This window comes from Ascaphus truei, chromosome 13 (genome assembly GCF_040206685.1).
Source record: "Ascaphus truei isolate aAscTru1 chromosome 13, aAscTru1.hap1, whole genome shotgun sequence".
In the NCBI taxonomy this organism is placed as follows: Eukaryota; Metazoa; Chordata; class Amphibia; order Anura; family Ascaphidae; genus Ascaphus; species Ascaphus truei.
The window spans coordinates 48772385-48794884 of NC_134495.1; the positions used below are offsets into that span (position 1 = coordinate 48772385).

At 56.6% G+C, this 22500-nt stretch overlaps 1 protein-coding gene across 3 annotated transcripts in view; it reads right to left on the reverse strand.

The window, feature by feature from the left end:
• Positions 1-362: 362 nt before the first annotated feature.
• Positions 363-22500, reverse strand: part of LOC142465172 (chromodomain-helicase-DNA-binding protein 8-like) — a 25193-nt gene continuing 3055 nt past the window's right edge. The window contains exons 1-7 of one of the 3 annotated variants that reach the window (XM_075569135.1): positions 9676-9740; positions 7052-7861; positions 5261-5602; positions 3393-3507; positions 2611-2887; positions 2374-2488; positions 363-584 (exon numbers count right to left, since the gene is read on the reverse strand). In XM_075569135.1, the coding sequence (XP_075425250.1) occupies positions 378-584; positions 2374-2488; positions 2611-2887; positions 3393-3507; positions 5261-5602; positions 7052-7732 (1737 nt within the window). In that variant the 5' untranslated portion in view covers positions 7733-7861; positions 9676-9740 and the 3' untranslated portion in view covers positions 363-377. Of the gene's footprint in view, positions 585-2373; positions 2489-2610; positions 2888-3392; positions 3508-5260; positions 5603-7051; positions 7862-9664; positions 9741-22500 lie in introns of those variants that run through there. The other 2 variants (XM_075569134.1, XM_075569133.1) reach the window with 2 other exon arrangements.

The window sequence follows — 22500 nt, forward strand, 5'->3', positions numbered from 1 at the left end:
AGCACGGAGTACTCTGCTCACACGCACGCTCCTCTCCCCCAGCACGGAGTACTCTGCTCACACGCACGCTCCTCTCCCCCAGCACGGAGTACTCTGCTCACACGCACGCTCCTCTCCCCCAGCACGGAGTACTCTGCTCACACGCACGCTCCTCTCCCCCAGCACGGAGTACTCTGCTCACACGCACGCTCCTCTCCCCCAGCACGGAGTACTCTGCTCACACGCACGCTCCTCTCCCCCAGCACGGAGTACTCTGCTCACACGCACGCTCCTCTCCCCCAGCACGGAGTACTCTGCTCACACGCACGCTCCTCTCCCCCAGCACGGAGTACTCTGCTCACACGCACGCTCCTCTCTCCCAGCACGGAGTACTCTGCTCACACGCACGCTCCTCTCACCACAAAGAACTGCAAGGATGGCACTGCGTCGTTCTCAGGGACCAGCATGGGTTCAGGCAGCAGGATGGGCTCGGCCTTCACCAGCCCCGTCACATCCACCTCCTCATCATCTTCATCGTCCGTTATCTTAATGTCCAGGTCCTCCGTGTACTTCTTACGCTTCACCTGACGATTCGAGCGTCTCTTCTGTGAGACAAGATGGAGAATCAAGGCCAACAGCCACACAATGTTTAACGTCACCAACACAAGCCGTGCTTTCCCCACAACACACTCACAGTACAATGTATGGCTGTGTGTAACATCTTCAAGTGTCACATATAAAGTGTCTGTGTAGTTAATACTGGAGTTATCATCATCATCTGTGGATGTATTCTATACCTTTTAATATCTTTAAACATGGGTGAATACCTGGACTAACATTATGATTCATTTCTTCACACCGGTACGTCCAACTAGAATTCTTCTATCAACTTAACCCCCATTGCAACAGAACTTAAATCTAACAACTGCTTAGTACATCTAACTAGAATAGGCAGACCCCTCCCTTAATTATTAGTCAAGTGAATGCGTTTAGAGAATTTAAGCGAGTCAATCTTGGCTGTGCTAACATCTTAGTAACATCTTAAGTGTCACATATAAAGTGTCACATATAAAGTGTCTGTGGAGTTAATACTGGAGTTAGAAGTGGAGGTGAAGACAAGAAAATCTGGATTCTGCACAACAACAACTTTGCTACTGTGAGAACTTGACTTTCTAAATGCTGGGATTATTTGTACTCTTCCTATCCGCCTGTCCTTGGGACGTCTCTCCTCCTGCATCTCACTATGCCCTCTCTACTGCTTTTTCTGTTTACTGTTTCCTCACTCCTTTGTAAACGTTTCTGTTCTCTCCAACTTCCCCACTCCCCTCCTATCCATATTTCTTCATCTATCCTCCCGTCCACCTATGCATGTGCCCATACACTGCACCACTATTATTACCTCTCTCCCAACAACTTCTTTACCCCTCAATATAAAGCACCTCCACAAATCCTCTATTCACATTCTCTCTACTCCCCTTTCCTGCTGCTATCTCCCCTAATCCTGCACCCAGCCATATACACACACACACACACACACATCTGCTCTCACCCACGCCTCCCTGCCACCTCTTCCCCTGCTAATGGTGTTAACCTTCTGATTTAATACTGACCAACCTTAAAACTTGCCCCACAAATTAAGCATCGCAACAGCCTGCACTCATGGCTACTGTCCCACACTCAGTCACTCCTACCACCCATTGTGACCAAGCACTGCCATCTACAGCACTTATTCCCTCTCCTGCTGTTTCTGTAACTCTCCCAACATACCACTTAGATTGTAAGCTCTTCGGGGCAGGGATTTCCTTTCCTATTGTCTGATTTTGCTGCGTTTATTGTATTATTATAATTCTCTGTACTGTATTCTTTGTGAAGCGCTGAGCACACTTTTGGCGCTATATAAATAAAGATATACATATATGTCTATGTCAGCCTAGGTGTCTCTCCTTCCTGTCTGCTCAACACACGTGTACCTCTCACTGCATCTATCTGAGGGACCATCAGGCCTGAACTGTTATGTGACTTCATGTGCTCTCTTATAATGGGAGTGGTGGGATCTTCTGGAAATAGAAGACAAAATATTGCACGTATGGCTCTGCTTTGATGTCCCACAGGCAAAATTAAACCGGTGTGATTTTGGCACTAAATTGTATTTTGTCCGCTGTGACCATTTGTTTTTGAGTTTGCCTGGTATTTTGTTCTGGAATTCTCTCTCCATCGGAGACGAACATCTCACTGCTTGCGGTTACTGCATTTTTGTCACTTCTTCCGGCCTCAGATAACCGTGCTCTCTCCGGCCTCACTTTTATAACGCTAGTCTCTCTCAGATACACACACACACACACACACACACACACACGTGTGCCCTGCTCTCTGCTCCACCTTACAAGACAGTACCTGGACGCTGTCCTCATCCTCTGCGGGGGAGGCCTGACCTGGAACCCCTTCGGCTTCTGAGTTATCCGAAGACGGGTTCCGTTTCCTCTTCTTCCCCACGATGGGGGTGATGGTACTGGGCAAAGACAAGAGGTTTGGAGTTAATTAAAGCAATAAAGTCCTTTCCCTGCCTTTTAAGCTGAACTAGAAACATCCTCTCGCTGAGATAGAAGGGGTCTTCTCCATATCTCTCCTCACCTCGGCTTGGCTTTGCTCCTGGACCTGGAGCTTCCACTCCCCTTGCCCTTCTTGGGCTTCTCCTCCTTGGGCCTGTCCCCGGCCTCGCCCCTCTTCTTTTTTCTCTTTCTCCGAGTCCCGTCATCCTCCTCAGGGTTGACGCTGGGCAGCTCGTCCTCATTCAGGACGCGAGGGATGTTCTGCTCCCCCCGGGCCCGAGCCCTGGCAATGGCCTCAGCCACGATGCGGTTGGCCTTCTCCTGCTTCTTCTGGTTGTCCATCTTACGGGATTCACCCCCTGCCAGGAGGAATACGGACACTCAGGAGAAACGGTGACCAACATAATCCCCAACAAGTCATAAGGGAGCTGGGACCCATTAAGTCTGTTTCTCCTCAAAATGATTTACGACCCAACGAGGACAATAATATGTAAGGGACACAGAAAGAAGGGACCTATGGCATGTTCTTTCCAATGTAAGGTGAGGACAAAAGGACATGACTCGCAGTCAATACTTCCCACCAGAATGTGGCATTCGTTGGTCCCCCGGGTTTCTTTAAAATAGGAGACACAGTAGGAAGGGACTTACGGCACACATCATCTGTCCTTCTACTGCACAGTGACACCGAGAGAAGTGATATAGAGAAGGGCGACAGTGACAGAAGGGACTGATGGGAGGGTGTATGCCCCATCTATTGACGAGCTGTTAAATGTGCATTTCAGGCTGTTTTAAAGGCAGCCGGTTCAGCCTGTCGTCTAATGCTTTACAGGGAGGAAGACTGTCGGATTGTCCTGTGTAACGTACCTCCGGAGGCTCCAGCCTTCCCCAGGGACTGGCCCGCGGTCAGACTTGCCACCTCGCTGGCGTTCAGGATTTTCACCACTGACAGCCCTTGAGTGGAGCTCTGAGAAGAGCCCGCCTGAGACAAGAGGGGGAGTTACACTGTGTCCTCCCTCTGAGGTGCTCGCTCTGAAATAGTTCATTCTACGCATCCCACAACTCCCCTGCTGTGCTCTGTTTAACCAGGTACATTTTGGAGGTCTACGTCCTAGAAACTGTTCCCTATGATTGGTGCCAATCTTAGAAGTAGCAATCATACTGCCCGGCTCCGTGCCCAGGCTCTATATCTTACCTACTATTTGGCGACGTCACGTTGCCTTTTATCGCCGCGTTGTCATGGCGATGCGTCGCCAAAGAGCAGGTAAGAGAATGCCGTGGGGAAGAGCGCGTGGCCTCGGTCACCGCCGCACGCCCCAGATTGTGCACCCCTGCTCTAGATCACGTGCCCAGCTGGAGACCTAAACAGCCTGAATCTAGAGCCATTTACCCGTCTCCTGAGCCCAGGGGCTGTATCGGTGTACAATATGTACGAAGGAGATGTAAGGAGCACGCGTGTGCTGGCAGGGCACGGATAGACCCGGGCTGTACATATAGTAAGAATGGGGAGAGCATGAAGGAGATGTAAGGAGCACGCGTGTGCTGGCAGGGCACGGATAGACCCGGGCTGTACATATAGTAAGAATGGGGAGAGCACGAAGGAGATGTAAGGAGCACGCGTGTGCTGGCAGGGCACGGATAGACCCGGGCTGTACATATAGTAAGAATGGGGAGAGCACGAAGGAGATGTAAGGAGCACGCGTGTGCTGGCAGGGCACGGATAGACCCGGGCTGTACATATAGTTAGAATGGGGAGAGCACGAAGGAGATGTAAGGAGCACGCGTGTGCTGACAGGGCACGGATAGACCCGGGCTGTACATATAGTTAGAATGGGGAGAGCACGAAGGAGATGTAAGGAGCACGCGTGTGCTGGCAGGGCACGGATAGACCCGGGCTGTACATATAGTAAGAATGGGGAGAGCATGAAGGAGATGTAAGGAGCACGCGTGTGCTGGCAGGGCACGGATAGACCCGGGCTGTACATATAGTAAGAATGGGGAGAGCACGAAGGAGATGTAAGGAGCACGCGTGTGCTGGCAGGGCACGGATAGACCCGGGCTGTACATATAGTAAGAATGGGGAGAGCACGAAGGAGATGTAAGGAGCACGCGTGTGCTGGCAGGGCACGGATAGACCCGGGCTGTACATATAGTTAGAATGGGGAGAGCACGAAGGAGATGTAAGGAGCACGCGTGTGCTGACAGGGCACGGATAGACCCGGGCTGTACATATAGTTAGAATGGGGAGAGCACGAAGGAGATGTAAGGAGCACGCGTGTGCTGGCAGGGCACGGATAGACCCGGGCTGTACATATAGTTAGAATGGGGAGAGCACGAAGGAGATGTAAGGAGCACGCGTGTGCTGACAGGGCACGGATAGACCCGGGCTGTACATATAGTTAGAATGGGGAGAGCACGAAGGAGATGTAAGGAGCACGCGTGTGCTGACAGGGCACGGATAGACCCGGGCAGTACATATAGTAAGAATGGGGAGAGCACTCTAGTGGTCTTGTGAAAATGGTGTTTTAATAGCAGTAAGATGCCGTTTCGGTGCTTACCTCGGTCGTGAGAACGGTCCGAGGTAAGAACCGAAATGTCGACCACGAGTGTGCTTTCTCCCTTCCCCTATATGTACTGTACATGTGCCCAGCTACCTAAGCCACGGTACCCGTGCCCGCAGCTGACATACGCCAGGTGTGCCCAGCCATAGAGATGTCACCATGAGTGTCACTCACCTGCGGCTGCAGGACAACCTTGAGAGGGACAGACAGTCTCTGCACCCCCTGCTGCCCCAATATGTGTGTTTGTTGCCCCCCAGAGGTGAGGGTTAAACTTCCTGGCGCCTGCTGCAGGATCTGAAACTTCTGCCCCCCGGACCCCTGTTGGACCTGCAGTTGGATGGTCACCATCTTGGCCGGCTGCCCCTGGGGGGTCTTGGCCTGGGTCAGGGCCGCCAGCTGGTTCCCTTGAAGAATGATCTTCCCCGGGAGACCACCAAGCACCAAGTGCCGCTGCCCGGCCTGAGCTCCGGCCTGGTGGGGCTGCTGCAGAACCAGGGTGATCCGCTTAGAGTCACCCTGACAGGGAGAGAGGAGAGTCAGCGAGAGAGCGTGAGACACAGAGAGGCAGAGGCAGAGAGAGCGAGAGCGCAAGCGTGAGACACAGGAAGACAGAGAGAGCGCGAGCAAACATGAGCGAGACAGAGAGCGCGAGCGCACAAACGTGAGCGAGACAGAGTGCGAGCAAACGTGAGCGAGACAGAGCGCGAGCGAGAGCGCGAACAAACGTGAGCGAGACAGAGAGAGCGCGAGCGCACAAACGTGAGCTAGACAGAGAGCGCGAGCAAACGTGAGCGAGAGAGCGCGAGCGAGACAGAGAGAGCGCGAGCAAACGTGAGCGAGAGAGCGCGAGCAAACGTGAGCGAGACAGAGAGCGCGAGAAAACGTGAGCGAGACAGAGAGAGCACGAGCGCACAAACGTGAGCTAGACAGAGAGCGCGAGCAAACGTGAGCGAGAGAGCGCGAGCGAGACAGAGAGAGCGCGAGCAAACGTGAGCGAGAGAGCGCGAGCAAACGTGAGCGAGACAGAGAGCGCGTGAGCGAGACCGTGAGCAAGAGAGCGCAAACGTGAGCGAGACAGAGCGCGAGCGAGAGAGCGCAAATGTGAGCGAGAAGATGAGAGAGGGAGGGAGAGAAGATGAGGGGGGAGAGAGAGAAGATGAGAGGGGGGGAGAGAGAAGATGAGAGGGGGGGAGAGAGAAGATGAGAGGGGGGGAGAGAGAAGATGAGAGGGGGGAGAGAGAAGATGAGAGGGGGGAGAGAGAAGATGAGGGGGGGGAGAGAGAAGATGAGAGGGGGGGGAGAGAAGATGAGAGGGGGGGAGAGAGAAGATGAGAGGGGGGGAGAGAGAAGATGAGAGGGGGGAGAGAAGATGAGAGGGGGGAGAGAGAAGATGAGAGGGGGGGAGAGAGAAGATGAGAGGGGGGAGAGAGAAGATGAGAGGGGGGAGAGAGAAGATGAGAGGGGGAGAGAGAAGATGAGAGGGGGGGAGAGAAGATGAGGGGGGGGTAGAGAAAAGATGAGAGGGGGGGAGAGAGAAGATGAGAGGGGGGGAGAGAGAAGATGAGAGGGGGGAGAGAGAAGATGAGAGGGGGGGAGAGAGAAGATGAGAGGGGGGGGAGAGAGAAGATGAGAGGGGGGGAGAGAAGATGAGAGGGGGGGGAGAGAAGATGAGAGGGGGGAGAGAAGATGAGAGGGGGGGAGAGAGAAGATGAGAGGGGGGAGAGAGAAGATGAGAGGGGGGGAGAGAGAAGATGAGAGGGGGGGAGAGAAGATGAGAGGGGGGGAGAGAGAAGATGAGAGGGGGGGAGAGAGAAGATGAGAGGGGGGGAGGATGTAGGGGGAGAGAAGATACCCAGTTAGGATAAGATAGGGAGGGAGATACAATATGTATCACGAGGAGAGCAAGAAAAGCATCCCCTTATACATCGATGGTGGCAAAGGAAGATCCCGCAGTGAGGTCACTACCTGTATGGGTGCGGAGGTCAGAGTGACTCCGGGTTTGATCGCAATGTTTCCCTCAGAAACACCGGGGGCTGGCTGGCTGCGCAGCGGTTGGAGCAGCAACTGCCGGACAGGTCTCATCGCGCCAGGCTGTCCAGCTGCTGGGCCCGGCATTTTGGCCAGCACAGTGTTCCCAGATACAATGGACATCCCCGGCCGCAGTGGGGTCCCCGTCAGCACCTTGGCAAAGGTCACTTTTCCTCCATTGGCCGTGAAAGTCTGCTTCTGGCCGGGAGTCAGAGTCTGGATCTGTGTGACAGGGCAGCCCCCCACCGTCATCCCCGCGGGGGCCTTCAGAATCATGATTTTGGGGGGGCCTGCCACAGAGTTGGAGGCCCCCATGAAAGGGTTGCCTTGGTTCAATGGTTCCTGGTTTGTGGCCGGCTGGGTGGGCAGCGTTGGCTGTGCCGTAGCCACAGGAATTTCCTGCGGGGCCGGTGGCTCTGCCTGCTGCTCGATCGCACCGATGCCAGTCGCTGGGCTAGGCTGCCCTCCCTTGTCCGCCACCAGCTGCTCCAGGACGCTGCCCAGGCCTAGAGCATCATCCATGGTGTCCGGACCGTCCCGGTCGAAGGAATCCCCCGTCAGAGGACCTAGGCCAAACAGGTTGGGATCGTTGAACAGGTCCATGATGGGGTCCGCCATGTCTGGCCTGTCTCGGGAATGGGGGGAGTGGGGAAGGGCAAGAACCCCTCCCCGAGGCACCAGGCGAGTTAGGAAGGAGCTCAGTCCCTGCCAGAGTCACGGGAAGGTGAGAGGGGGCACGTGTGGCACCTGTGGAGAGAGGAAAAAACAAATCAAGTCTGTGTCTCAATCCCGCCAGCAAAACATCCCATTACATTACTACTGTGAGCATCCTCTGCTATTCCAGCACTGAAACCCCCCACAAAACCTCAACCCTTGGACATGACAATATAAATTCCACACACACAGATGCCATTGCACCAGTGTCTAGCCGTCCCACAGGCATTCCTGCTACTGCATCTCAATCCTGCTCTGCTACGACTGAGCCCTCACTGCACCTCTATTCTGCCAAACAGCATTCTCTGCTACTCCGGTGCTGCATCCTCACAGAGCTGTCACTACACCTCAATGCTCGCTTACTCTGCTCCCATATACACCTCAGCCTGCAGCATCACCTACTCTTCCAATACACACGCCTTGTCGCTGCACCTCACTTCCAACCAGAAACACCCCATTAAATACCAGCGCTAAATGGAAAGACGTGACCTCAGTAGGAGGTGATGCGGTCATTGTCTATGCAGCAGAAAAGGGGGGTGCGTTTTACACAAAGATCACAACTTGCCCTTTCAACAATTTGTGACAGAGAAAGCGGGAGACACAGACAGTGTATCTTCCCCCTGTCCCAGGAACCATGTCACTGCCAGTGGGACTGCAGCACAAAGCCGCCCATGGGGAGGTCTTAGGACCAGGCCACTCTCCCGCTTTGCGGTGGGGCAGTGTGCACGCCTGTCCTGGCCTTCCCTGCATGGAAACAGAATCATGAGCAGCAGGTTAATGTCACAATGTCTCTTATTTGGGACTCTTCAAGGATATGGTGTCAGTACCAAACCCCCCACATACACCTGTGTGCAGGAGCCTGTGCCAAGTGCTTAAAAACATCACATGCCTTATTGCCCCCCCTCCCCCGCGGCATATGTACATTTATACTGGGGTGGATATGACATGTGCCCTGGTATTGCTATTACACAAATTGTATTGCACCTCACATCTGTCTACTGTAGCCCTCTCTGGGTATATACAGCCCTCTCTTATAGACATATACAGTAGGACCTTCAACTAACTGGTTGTGCGTGTGTAATATGCGCGCGCACGCGCACACACGTGCACACACGCGCTATGGTGTATATTTGCAAACAAAACATCCAATGCTATTAATTTGAATGTAATAATATTCACCTGTAACCTCTTTAAATACACATGTGTTCATATAACATTTAATGTTACAGACAGACATATACTTATAATTGATTACATTACCCTGTGTGTGCATTCTAATCACATAATAGTGTGTGTGTGTGTGTGTGTGTGTGTGTGTGTGTGTGTGTGTGTGTGTGTGTGTGTGTGTGTACCTATGATGTAACCACAGTAGTGTGTGTGTCCCTGCCTTACCTGCTCTCCCTGGTTACACATACATACATATTACACAGACACACAGTACATACATACCTATTACACACACACAGACAGATATTACACACACATACACACATACATACATATTACACACACATACACACACCCATTACACACATATTACACATTACACACACATACACACATATTACACATTACACACACATACACACATATTACACATTACACACACACACACACACACACACATACACACACACACACATACATATTACACACACATACATACATATTACACACTACACACACATACATATTACACACACACACACACACACACACACACACATATTACACACACATACATACATATTACACACACATATTACACACACACACACATACATACATATTACACACACACATACATACATACATATTACACACACACATACATACATATTACACACATGCTGCTGGGCTCTGCACAGGGTGATAAACACCTCCCCATAGAGACACACAGCGCAACCTAACCCGCACTCAGCCGCGCCCCCTGCCTCGCCTCCAACAGGCTGCGGTCGCGCCCTCATTGGCTCCGCCGGTTGTCCATCAGGCGCGACCCCAGGCAGCAGGGCTAGGTTGAGAGCGCGCTGACTCCTCCCCCTTACGTCACATTGAGGCCTAGCCGTATCCAAGGCCGGCCTGAAGCCTGCCTCGCGTTATCCGGCCACAGCAACCGGGGAATGAATGAAAGGAGGAGGGAATGGGCACAGAAACACACACAGGGCCGGGTACAGGAACACACACACACAGGGCCGGGCACAGGAACATACACACACAGGCCAGGGCCGGGCACAGGAACATACACATACACACACAGGGCCGGGTACAGGAACATACACACACAGGCCAGGGCCGGGCACAGGAACATACACATACACACACAGGGCCGGGTACAGGAACACACACACACACACACACACACACACACACAGGGCCGGGCACTGGAACACACACACACACACAGCCGGGCACAGGAACACACACACACACAGGGCCGGGCACAGAAACACATACAGGGCCGGGCACAGAAACACACACACACACAGGGCCGGGCACAGGAACACACACACACACACACACACAGGGCCGGGCACAGGAACACACACACACAGGGCCGGGCACAGGAACACACACAGACAGGGCCGGGCACAGGAACACACACAGACAGGGCCGGGCACAGGAACACACACACACAGGGCCGGGCACAGGAACACACACACGCACACACACAGGGCCGGGCACAGGAAAACACACACACAGGGCCGGGCACAGGAACACACACACACACAGGGCCGGGCACAGGAACACACACACACACACACACAGGGCCGGGCACAGGAACACACACACACACACACAGGGCCGGGCACAGGAACACACACACACAGGGCCGGGCACAGGAACACACACACGCACACGCACACACACACACACACACACACAGCCGGGCAAAGGAAAACACACACACAGGGCCGGGCACAGGAAAACACACACACAGGGCCGGGCACAGGAAAACACACACACAGCCGGGCACAGGAAAACACACACACAGGGCCGGGCACAGGAAAACACACACACAGGGCCGGGCACAGGAAAACACACACACAGGGCCGGGCACAGGAAAACACACACACAGGGCCGGGCACAGGAAAACACACACACAGGGCCGGGCACAGGAAAACACACACACAGGGCCGGGCACAGGAAAACACACACACAGGGCCGGGCACAGGAAAACACACACACAGCCGGGCACAGGAAAACACACACACACAGGGCCGGGCACAGGAAAACACACACACAGGGCCGGGCACAGGAACACACACAGGGCCGGGCACAGGAACACACACAGGGCCGGGCACAGGAACACACACATACACACACAGGGCCGGGCACAGGAACACACACAGGGCCGGGCACAGGAACACACACACACAGGGCCGGGCACAGGAACACACACACACACAGGGCCGGGCACAGGAACACACACAGGGCCGGGCACAGGAACACACACACACACACAGGGCCGGGCACAGGAAAACACACACACAGGGCCGGGCACAGGAACACACACACACACAGGGCCGGGCACAGGAAAACACACACACAGGGCCGGGCACAGGAACACACACACACAGGGCCGGGCACAGGAACACACACACACACAGGGCCGGGCACAGGAAAACACACACACAGGGCCGGGCACAGGAAAACACACACACAGGGCCGGGCACAGGAACACACACACACAGGGCCGGGCACAGGAACACACACACACAGGGCCGGGCACAGGAACACACACACACAGGGCCGGGCACAGGAACACACACACACACAGGGCCGGGCACAGGAAAACACACACACACAGGCCGGGCACAGGAACACACACACACACACACACACACAGGGCCGGGCACAGGAAAACACACACACAGGGCCGGGCACAGGAACACACACACACACACAGGGCCGGGCACAGGAAAACACACACACAGGGCCGGGCACAGGAAAACACACACACACAGGGCCGGGCACAGGAACACACACACACAGGGCCGGGCACAGGAACACACACACACAGGGCCGGGCACAGGAAAACACACACACAGGGCTGGGCACAGGAACACACACACACACACACAGGGCACAGGAAAACACACACACACAGGGCCGGGCACAGGAAAACACACACACACAGCTGGGCACAGAAACACACACAGGGCCGGGCACAGGAACACACACACACACACACACACACACACACACGGCAGTGCTCCTCTCTTCACAGCAACAGGCCTGGAGGACAGTGGCGGGGGAGGGGTTAAACAGGGAGGCCACATGCCCCCACAATGTCACTTCTGTTAAGGAAACACAATTACTATTATTGTGATAAACTGGCAAAAGCTTCTGTTTTATTTACACATGGAAAAAGAGAAGAGTGTGTGTGTGTGTGTGTGTGTGTGTGTGTGTGTAGAGAGAGACACAAAGCGAGACGCGCGCACACAGAGCAAGAGGCGCACACACAGAGCGAGAGGAGCACACACAGAGCGAGAGGAGCACACACAGAGCGAGAGGAGCACACACAGAGCGAGAGATCGAGAGGCGCACACACAGAGCGAGAGCGCGAGAGGCGCACACACAGAGCGAGAGAGGCGCTCACACAGAGCGAGAGGAGCACACACAGAGCGAGAGCGCGAGAGGCGCACACACAGAGCGAGAGACGCACACACAGAGCGAGAGGCACACACACACAGAGAGAGAGCGAGAGGCGCACACACAGAGCGAGAGGCGCACACAGAGCGAGAGGCGCACACAGAGCGAGAGGCGCACACAGAGCGAGAGGCGCACACAGAGCGAGAGGCGCACACAGAGAGCGAGAGCGCGAGAGGCGCACACAGAGAGCGAGAGGCGCACACAGAGCGAGAGCGCGAGAGGCGCACACAGTGCGAGAGCGAGAGGCGCACACAGAGCGAGAGCGAGAGGCGCACACACAGCGAGAGAGCGAGAGGCGCACACACAGAGCGAGAGAGCGGGAGGCGCACACACAGAGCGGGAGGCGCACACACAGAGCGAGAGGCGCACACACAGAGCAAGAGAGCGAGACACCCACACACAGAGCGAAAGCGCGAGAGGCGCACACAGAGCGAGAGAGCGAGAGGCGCACACAGAGCGAGAGGCGCACACAGAGCGAGAGAGCGAGAGGCGCACACACAGAGCGAGAGGCGCGCACACACAGAGCGAGAGGCGCGCACACACAGAGCGAGAGGCGCACACACAGAGCGAGAGAGCGAAACGCACACACAGAGCGAGAGAGCGATACGCACGCACACACAGCGAGAGAGCGATACGCACGCACACACAGCGAGAGAGCGATACGCACGCACACACAGCGAGAGAGCGATACGCACGCACACACAGCGGGAGAGCGATACGCACGCACACACAGCGAGAGAGCGATACGCACGCACACAGCGAGAGAGCGATACGCACGCACACAGCGAGAGAGCGATACGCACACACAGCGAGAGAGCGAGACGCGCGCACACACAGCGAGAGAGCGAGACGCGCGCGCACACAGCGAGAGAGCGAGACGCGCGCGCACACAGCGAGAGAGCGAGACGCGCGCGCACACAGCGAGAGCGAGACGCGCGCGCACACAGCGAGAGAGCGAGACGCGCGCGCACACAGCGAGAGAGCGAGACGCGCGCGCACACAGCGAGAGAGCGAGACGCGCGCGCACACAGCGAGAGAGCGAGACGCGCACGCACACAGCGAGAGCGATACACACACACACAGCGAGAGAGCGATACGCACACGCACACAGCGAGAGCGATACACACACACACAGCGAGAGAGCGATACGCACACGCACACACAGCGAGAGAGCGATACGCACACACACAGCGAGAGAGCAAGACGCGCGCACACAGCGAGAAAGCTATACGCGCACACAGACAGCGGGAGAGTGATACGCATACACACACACAGACAGCGAGAGAGTGATACGCACACACACACAGCGAGAGAGCGAGACGCGCACACACACAGCGAGAAAGCTATACGCGCACACACACAGAGCGAGACGCACGCACACACACAGCGAGACACACCCACAGAGAGCGAGGCGCGCACACACACACACACACAGATCGAGACGCACACACACACAGACAGCGAGAGAGCGAGACGCACACAGACAGCAAGAGAGCGATACGCACACACACAGCGAGAGAGCGAGACGCGCGCACACAGCGAGAAAGCTATGCGCGCACACAGCGAGCGGGAGAGCGAGACGCACACACACACAGCGAGAGAGCGAGACGCACACACACACAGCGAGAAAGCTATACGCACACACACACAGCGAGAAAGCTATACGCACACACAGCGAGCGAGCAAGATGCACACACACACACAGAGCGAGACGCACGCACACACACAAACACACACACACAGAGCGAGACACACACACAGCGAGACACACACCCACAGAGAGCGAGACGCGCACACAGACAGCGAGAGAGTGAGATGTGCACACACAGACAGCGAGAGCGAGATGCACACACACACACACAGCGAGAGGCACACATACAGAGAGACGCACACACAGACAGCGAGAGAGCGAGACGCACACACAGCGAGACGCACAGCGAGAGAGCAAGACGCACACACACAGCGAGACGCACAGCGAGAGAGCAAGACGCACACACACAGCGAGACGCGCAGCGAGAGAGCAAGACGCACACACACAGCGAGACACACACACAGACAGCGAGAGACACACACAGACAGCGAGCGACCGAGACGCGCGCGCACACACACACAGACAGCGAGACACACACACACAGACAGCGAGAGAGCGAGACGCACACACACACAGACAGCGAGAGAGCGAGACGCGCACACACACACACACAGACAGCGACACGCGCACACAGACAGCGAGAAAGCGAGACGCGCGCACACACACAGCGAGAGCGATACACACACACAGCGAGAGAGCGATACGCACACGCACACACAGCGAGAGAGCAATACGCACACACACAGCGAGAGAGCAAGAAGCGCGCACACAGCGAGAAAGCTATACGCGCACACAGCGAGCGGGAGAGCGAGACGCATACACACACACACACAGCGAGAGAGTGATACGCACACACACACACACACACACAGCGAGAGAGCGAGACGCGCACACACACAGCGAGAAAGCTATACGCGCACACACACAGCGAGACACACCCACAGAGAGCGAGGCGCGCACACACACACACACACACACAGAGATCGAGACGCACACACACACAGACAGCGAGAGAGCAAGACGCACACAGACAGCAAGAGAGCGATACGCACACACACAGCGAGAGAGCGAGACGCGCGCACACAGCGAGAAAGCTATGCGCGCACACAGCGAGCGGGAGAGCGAGACGCACACACACACAGCGAGAGAGCGAGACACACACACACACACAGAGCGAGACGCACGCACACACACAAACACACACACAGAGAGCGAGACACACACACAGAGCGAGACACACACACACACACAGAGCGAGACACACACACAGAGCGAGACACACACACACACAGCGAGACACACACACACACAGCGAGCGAGACGCGCACACAGACAGCGAGAGAGCGAGATGCGCACACACAGACAGCGAGAGAGCGAGAAGCACACACACACACACACACACAGCGAGAGGCACACATACAGAGAGACGCACACACAGACAGCGAGAGAGCGAGACGCACACACACAGCGAGACGCACAGCGAGAGAGCAAGACGCACACACACAGCGAGCGACCGAGACGCTTGCGCACACACACACAGACAGCGAGACACACACACACAGCGAGACACACACACACAGACAGCGAGAGAGCGAGACGCACACACACACAGCGAGAGAGCGAGACGCGCACACAGACAGCGAGAGAGCGAGACACACACACACAGCGAGACGCACACACACAGACAGCGAGAGAGCGAGACGCACACACACAGCGAGACGCACAGCGAGAGCAAGACGCACACACACAGCGAGAGAGCGAGACGCACACACAGACAGCGAGAGACACACACAGCGAGACGCACACAGACAGAGAGCGACCGAGACGCGCGCGCACACACACAGCGAGAGAGCGAGACACACACACAGACACAGATAGCGAGACACACACACACAGACAAGCAAGACACACACACACAGCGAGACGCGCACACACACACCCACAGCGAGACAGACACACACAGCGAGAGAGCGAGACGCACACACACATAGCGAGACACACACACACACAGACAGCGAGAGACACACACACAGCGAGACACACACACACACACAGACAGCAAGACACACACAGACAGCGAGACGCACACACACACAGCGAGACGCACACACACACAGCGAGACGCGCACACACACAGACAGCGAGACACACACACAGACAGCGAGAGAGCGAGACGCGCACACACACAGACAGCGAGACACACACACACAGCGAGAGAGCGAGACGCACACACACACACACAGCGAGAGAGCGAGACGCACACACAGACAGCGAGAGAGCGAGACGCACACACACACACAGCGAGGAAGCGAGACACACACACAGACAGCGAGAGACACACACACACACATACAGACAGCGAGAGAGCGAGACCCACACAGACAGCGAGAGAGCGAGACGCACACACACAGCAAGAGAGCGAGACGCGCACACACACAGGCAGCGAGACACACACACACACATACAGACAGCGAGAGAGCGAGACCCACACACACACACACAGAGACACACACAGCGAGACTCACACACACACAGACATCGAGAGAGCGAGACGCACACACACACAGACAGCGAGAGAGCGAGACGCGCACACACACACACACAGACAGCGACACGCGCACACAGACAGCGAGAAAGCGAGACGCGCGCACACACACAGCGAGAGCGATACACACACACAGCGAGAGAGCGATACGCACACGCACACACAGCGAGAGAGCAATACGCACACACACAGCGAGAGAGCAAGACGCGCGCACACAGCGAGAAAGCTATACGCGCACACAGCGAGCGGGAGAGCGAGACGCATACACACACACACACAGCGAGAGAGTGATACGCACACACACACACACAAAGCGAGAGAGCGAGACGCGCACACACACAGCGAGAAAGCTATACGCGCACACACACAGAGCGAGACGCATGCACACACACACACAGCGAGACACACCCACAGAGAGCGAGGCGCGCACACACACACACAGAGATCGAGACGCACACACACACAGACAGCGAGAGAGCGAGACGCACACAGACAGCAAGAGAGCGATACGCACACACACAGCGAGAGAGCGAGACGCGCGCACACAGCGAGAAAGCTATGCGCGCACACAGCGAGCGGGAGAGCGAGACGCACACACACACAGCGAGAGAGCGAGACACACACACACACACAGAGCGAGACGCACGCACACACACAAACACACACACAGAGAGCGAGACACACACACAGAGCGAGACACACACACACAGAGCGAGACACACACACACACAGAGCGAGACACACACACAGAGCGAGACACACACGCACACACAGCGAGACACACACACACACAGCGAGCGAGACGCGCACACAGACAGCGAGAGAGCGAGATGCGCACACACAGACAGCGAGAGAGCGAGAAGCACACACACAGACAGCGAGAGACACACATACAGAGAGACGCACACACAGACAGCGAGAGAGCGAGACGCACACACAGCGAGACGCCCAGCGAGAGAGCAAGACGCACACACGCAGCGAGACGCACAGCGAGAGAGCAAGACGCACACACACAGCGAGACGCACAGCGAGAGAGCAAGACGCACACACACAGCGAGACGCACACACAGACAGCGAGAGACACACACAGACAGCGAGCGACCGAGACGCTTGCGCACACACACACAGACAGCGAGACACACACACACAGCGAGAGAGCGAGACGCACACACACACAGCGAGAGAGCGAGACGCGCACACAGACAGCGAGAGAGCGAGACACACACACACAGCGAGACGCACACACACAGACAGCGAGAGAGCGAGACGCACACACACAGCGAGACGCACAGCGAGAGCAAGACGCACACACACAGCGAGAGAGCGAGACGCACACACAGACAGCGAGAGACACACACAGCGAGACGCACACAGACAGAGAGCGACCGAGACGCGCGCGCACACACACAGCGAGAGAGCGAGACACACACACAGACACAGATAGCGAGACACACACACACAGACAAGCAAGACACACACACACACAGACAGCGAGACGCGCACACACACACCCACAGCGAGACAGACACACACAGCGAGAGAGCGAGACGCACACACACATAGCGAGACACACACACACACAGACAGCGAGAGAGACACACACAGCGAGACACACACACACACAGACAGCAAGACACACACAGACAGCGAGACGCACACACACACAGCGAGACGCACACACACACAGCGAGACGCACACACACACACACACAGCGAGACGCGCACACACACACATACAGACAGCGAGACACACACACACACAGACAGCGAGACACACAGACAGCGAGAGAGCGAGACGCGCACACACACAGACAGCGAGACACACACACACAGCGAGAGAGCGAGACGCACACACACACACACAGCGAGAGAGCGAGACGCACACACAGACAGCGAGACGCACACACACACACACAGCGAGGGAGCGAGACACACACACAGACAGCGAGAGACACACACACACACATACAGACAGCGAGAGAGCGAGACCCACACAGAGAGCGAGAGAGCGAGACGCACACACACACACACACAGCAAGAGAGCGAGACGCGCACACACACAGGCAGCGAGACACACACACACACACACATACAGACAGCGAGAGAGCGAGACCCACACACACAGCGAGAGAGCGAGACGCACACACACACACACACACACACACAGAGACACACACAGCGAGACTCACACACACACAGCAAGGGAGCGAGACGCACACACACACAGCGAGACACACACACACAGACAGCGAGACACACACACACACAGAGAGCGAGACACACACACACACACACAGAGAGCGAGACACACACACACACAGAGAGCGAGACACACACACAGCGAGACACACACACACACAGAGAGCGAGACACACACACACAGAGCGAGACACACACCCACAGAGAGCGAGACGCACGCACACACACAGACAGCGAGAGAGCGAGATGCGCACACACAGACAGCGAGAGCGAGACGCACACACACACACACAGCGAGAGGCACACATACAGAGAGACGCACACACAGACAGCGAGAGAGCGAGAAGCACACACACAGACAGCGAGAGCGAGACGCACACACACACACACAGCGAGAGGCACACATACAGAGAGACGCACACACACAGACAGCAAGAGAGCGAGACGCACACACACAGCGAGACGCACAGCGAGAGAGCAAGACGCCCACACACAGCGAGACGCACAGCGAGAGAGCAAGACGCCCACACACACACACAGCGAGACGCACAGTGAGAGAGCAAGACGCGCACACACACAGCGAGAGAGCGAGACGCACACACAGACAGCGAGAGACACACACACACACACAGACAGCGAGCGACCGAGACGCGCGCGCTCACACAGACACAGACAGCGAGACACACACACAGCGAGAGAGCGAGACGCGCACACACACACACAGACAGCGAGACGCACACACACAGACAGCGAGACGCACAGCAAGAGCAAGACGCACACACACAGCGAGAGCGAGAGACACACACACACACACAGCGAGACGCACACACACAGCGAGAGAGCGAGACACACACACACAGAGAGACGCACACACACAGACAGCGAGACGCACACACAGACAGCGAGAGAGCGAGACGCACACACACAGCGAGAGAGCGAGACGCACACACACAGCGAGACGCACAGCGAGAGCAAGACGCACACACACAGCGAGAGACACACAGCGAGACGCACACACACACAGCGAGAGAGCGAGACGCACACACAGACAGCGAGAGACACAGCGAGACGCACACAGACAGCGAGCGACCGAGACGCGCGCGCACACACAGACAGCGAGAAGCACACACAGACAAGCGAGACACACAGACAGCGAGACGCGCACACACACACACAGACAGACACACACAGCGAGAGAGCGAGACGCACACACACACACATAGCGAGACACACACACACACACAGACAGCGAGACACACACACACACAGACAGCAAGACACACACAGACAGCGAGACGCGCACACAGCGAGAGAGCGAGACGCACACACACACACAGACAGCGAGCGACCGAGACGCGCGCGCACACACAGACAGCGAGACACACACACAGCGAGAGAGCGAGACACACACAGACAAGCGAGACAAACACACACACACAGCTAGACACACACACACACACACACACAGCGAGAGAGCGAGACACACACAGACAAGCGAGACAAACACACACAGACAGCGAGACACACAGCAAGACACACACACAGAGACAGCGAGACACACACACAGACAGCGAGACACACACACACAGCGAGAGCGAGACGCACACACACACAGCGAGGGAGCGAGACACACACACAGCGAGACACACACACACACACAGACAGCGAGAGAGCGAGACGCGCACACACACAGGCAGCGAGACACACACACACACATACAGACAGCGAGAGTGCGAGACCCACACACACAGCGAGAGAGCGAGACGCACACACACACACACAGCGAGACACACACACACAGACAGCGAGACACACACACACAGACAGCGAGACACACACAGACAGCGAGACACACACACACACACACATACAGACAGCGAGAGAGCAAGACGCACACACACACAGCGAGACACACACACACAGACCGCGAGACACACACACACACACACACATACAGACAGCGAGAGAGCAAGACGCGCACACACACAGCGAGACGCACACACACAGCGAGGGATAGGGACAGCGAGACGCACCCACAGACAGACAGCGAGACGCACCCACAGACAGACAGCGAGACGCACCCACAGACAGACAGCGAGACGCACCCACAGACAGACAGCGAGACGCACCCACAGACAGCGAGACGCACCCACAGACAGCGAGACGCACCCACAGACAGCGAGACGCACCCACAGACAGCGAGACGCACCCACAGACAACGAGAGAGCGAGACGCACACACAGACAGCGAGCGACCGAGACACGCGCGCACACACAGACAGCGAGACGCACACACACACACACAGCTAGACACACACACACAGTGAGAGAGCGAGACACACACAGACAAGCGAGACAAACACACACACACAGACAGCGAGACGCACACAGCAAGACACACACACACAGAGACAGCGAGACACACAGACAGCGAGAGGCGCACACACAGACAGCGAGACACGCACACAGACAGCGAGACGCACACACAGCGAGAGAGCGAGACGCACACACACACACAGCGAGACGCACACACAGCGAGAGAGCGAGACGCACACACACACACAGCGAGGGAGCGAGACACACACACAGCGAGACCCACACACACAGCGAGAGAGCGAGACGCGCGCACACACACACACACACACAGACACACACAGCGAGACGCGCACACACACACAGCAAGGGAGCGAGACGCACACACACACATACAGACAGCGAGACCCACACACACACACACAGCGAGAGAGCAAGACGCACACACACACACACAGCGAGACACACACACACACACACACAGACCGCGAGACACACAGACAGCGAGAGAGCAAGACGCGCACACACACACACAGCGAGAGCGAGACGTGCGCACACACAGCGAGGGAGCGAGACGCACACACACACAGCGAGAGAGCGAGACGCACACACACACACACACACAGACAGCGAGACGCGCCCAAACAGACAATAGACGCACCCACACACAGACAGCGAGACACACCCACAGACAGAAAGAGAGACGCACCCACAGACAGAAAGCGAGACGCACCCACAGACAGAAAGCGAGACGCACCCACAGACGCGCACACACACAGGCAGCGAGACACACACACAGACCGCGAGACACACCGACAGTGAGAGAGCAAGATGCGCGCACACACACAGCGAGAGAGCGAGACACGCGCACACACAGCGAGGGAGCGAGACGCACACACACACAGCGAGAGAGCGAGACGCACACACACACACACACAGACAGCGAGACGCGCCCAAACAGACAATAGACGCACCCACACACAGACAGCGAGACGCACCCACAGACAGAAAGCGAGACGCACCCACAGACAGCGAGACGCACCCACAGACAGCGAGACGCACCCAAAGACAGCGAGACGCACCCAAAGAGACAGCGAGAGCGCGAGACGCACCCACAGACAGCGAGACGCACCCACAGACAGCGAGACGCACCCACAGACAGCGAGACGCACACACACAGACAACGAGAGAGCGAGACGCACACACACACACACAGCGAGAGAGCGAGACGCACCCACAGACAGCGAGAGAGCGAGACACACCCACAGACAGCGAGAGAGCGAGACGCACCCACAGACAGCGAGACGCACCCACAGACAGCGAGACGCACCCACAGACAGCGAGACGCACACACACAGACAGCGAGACGCAC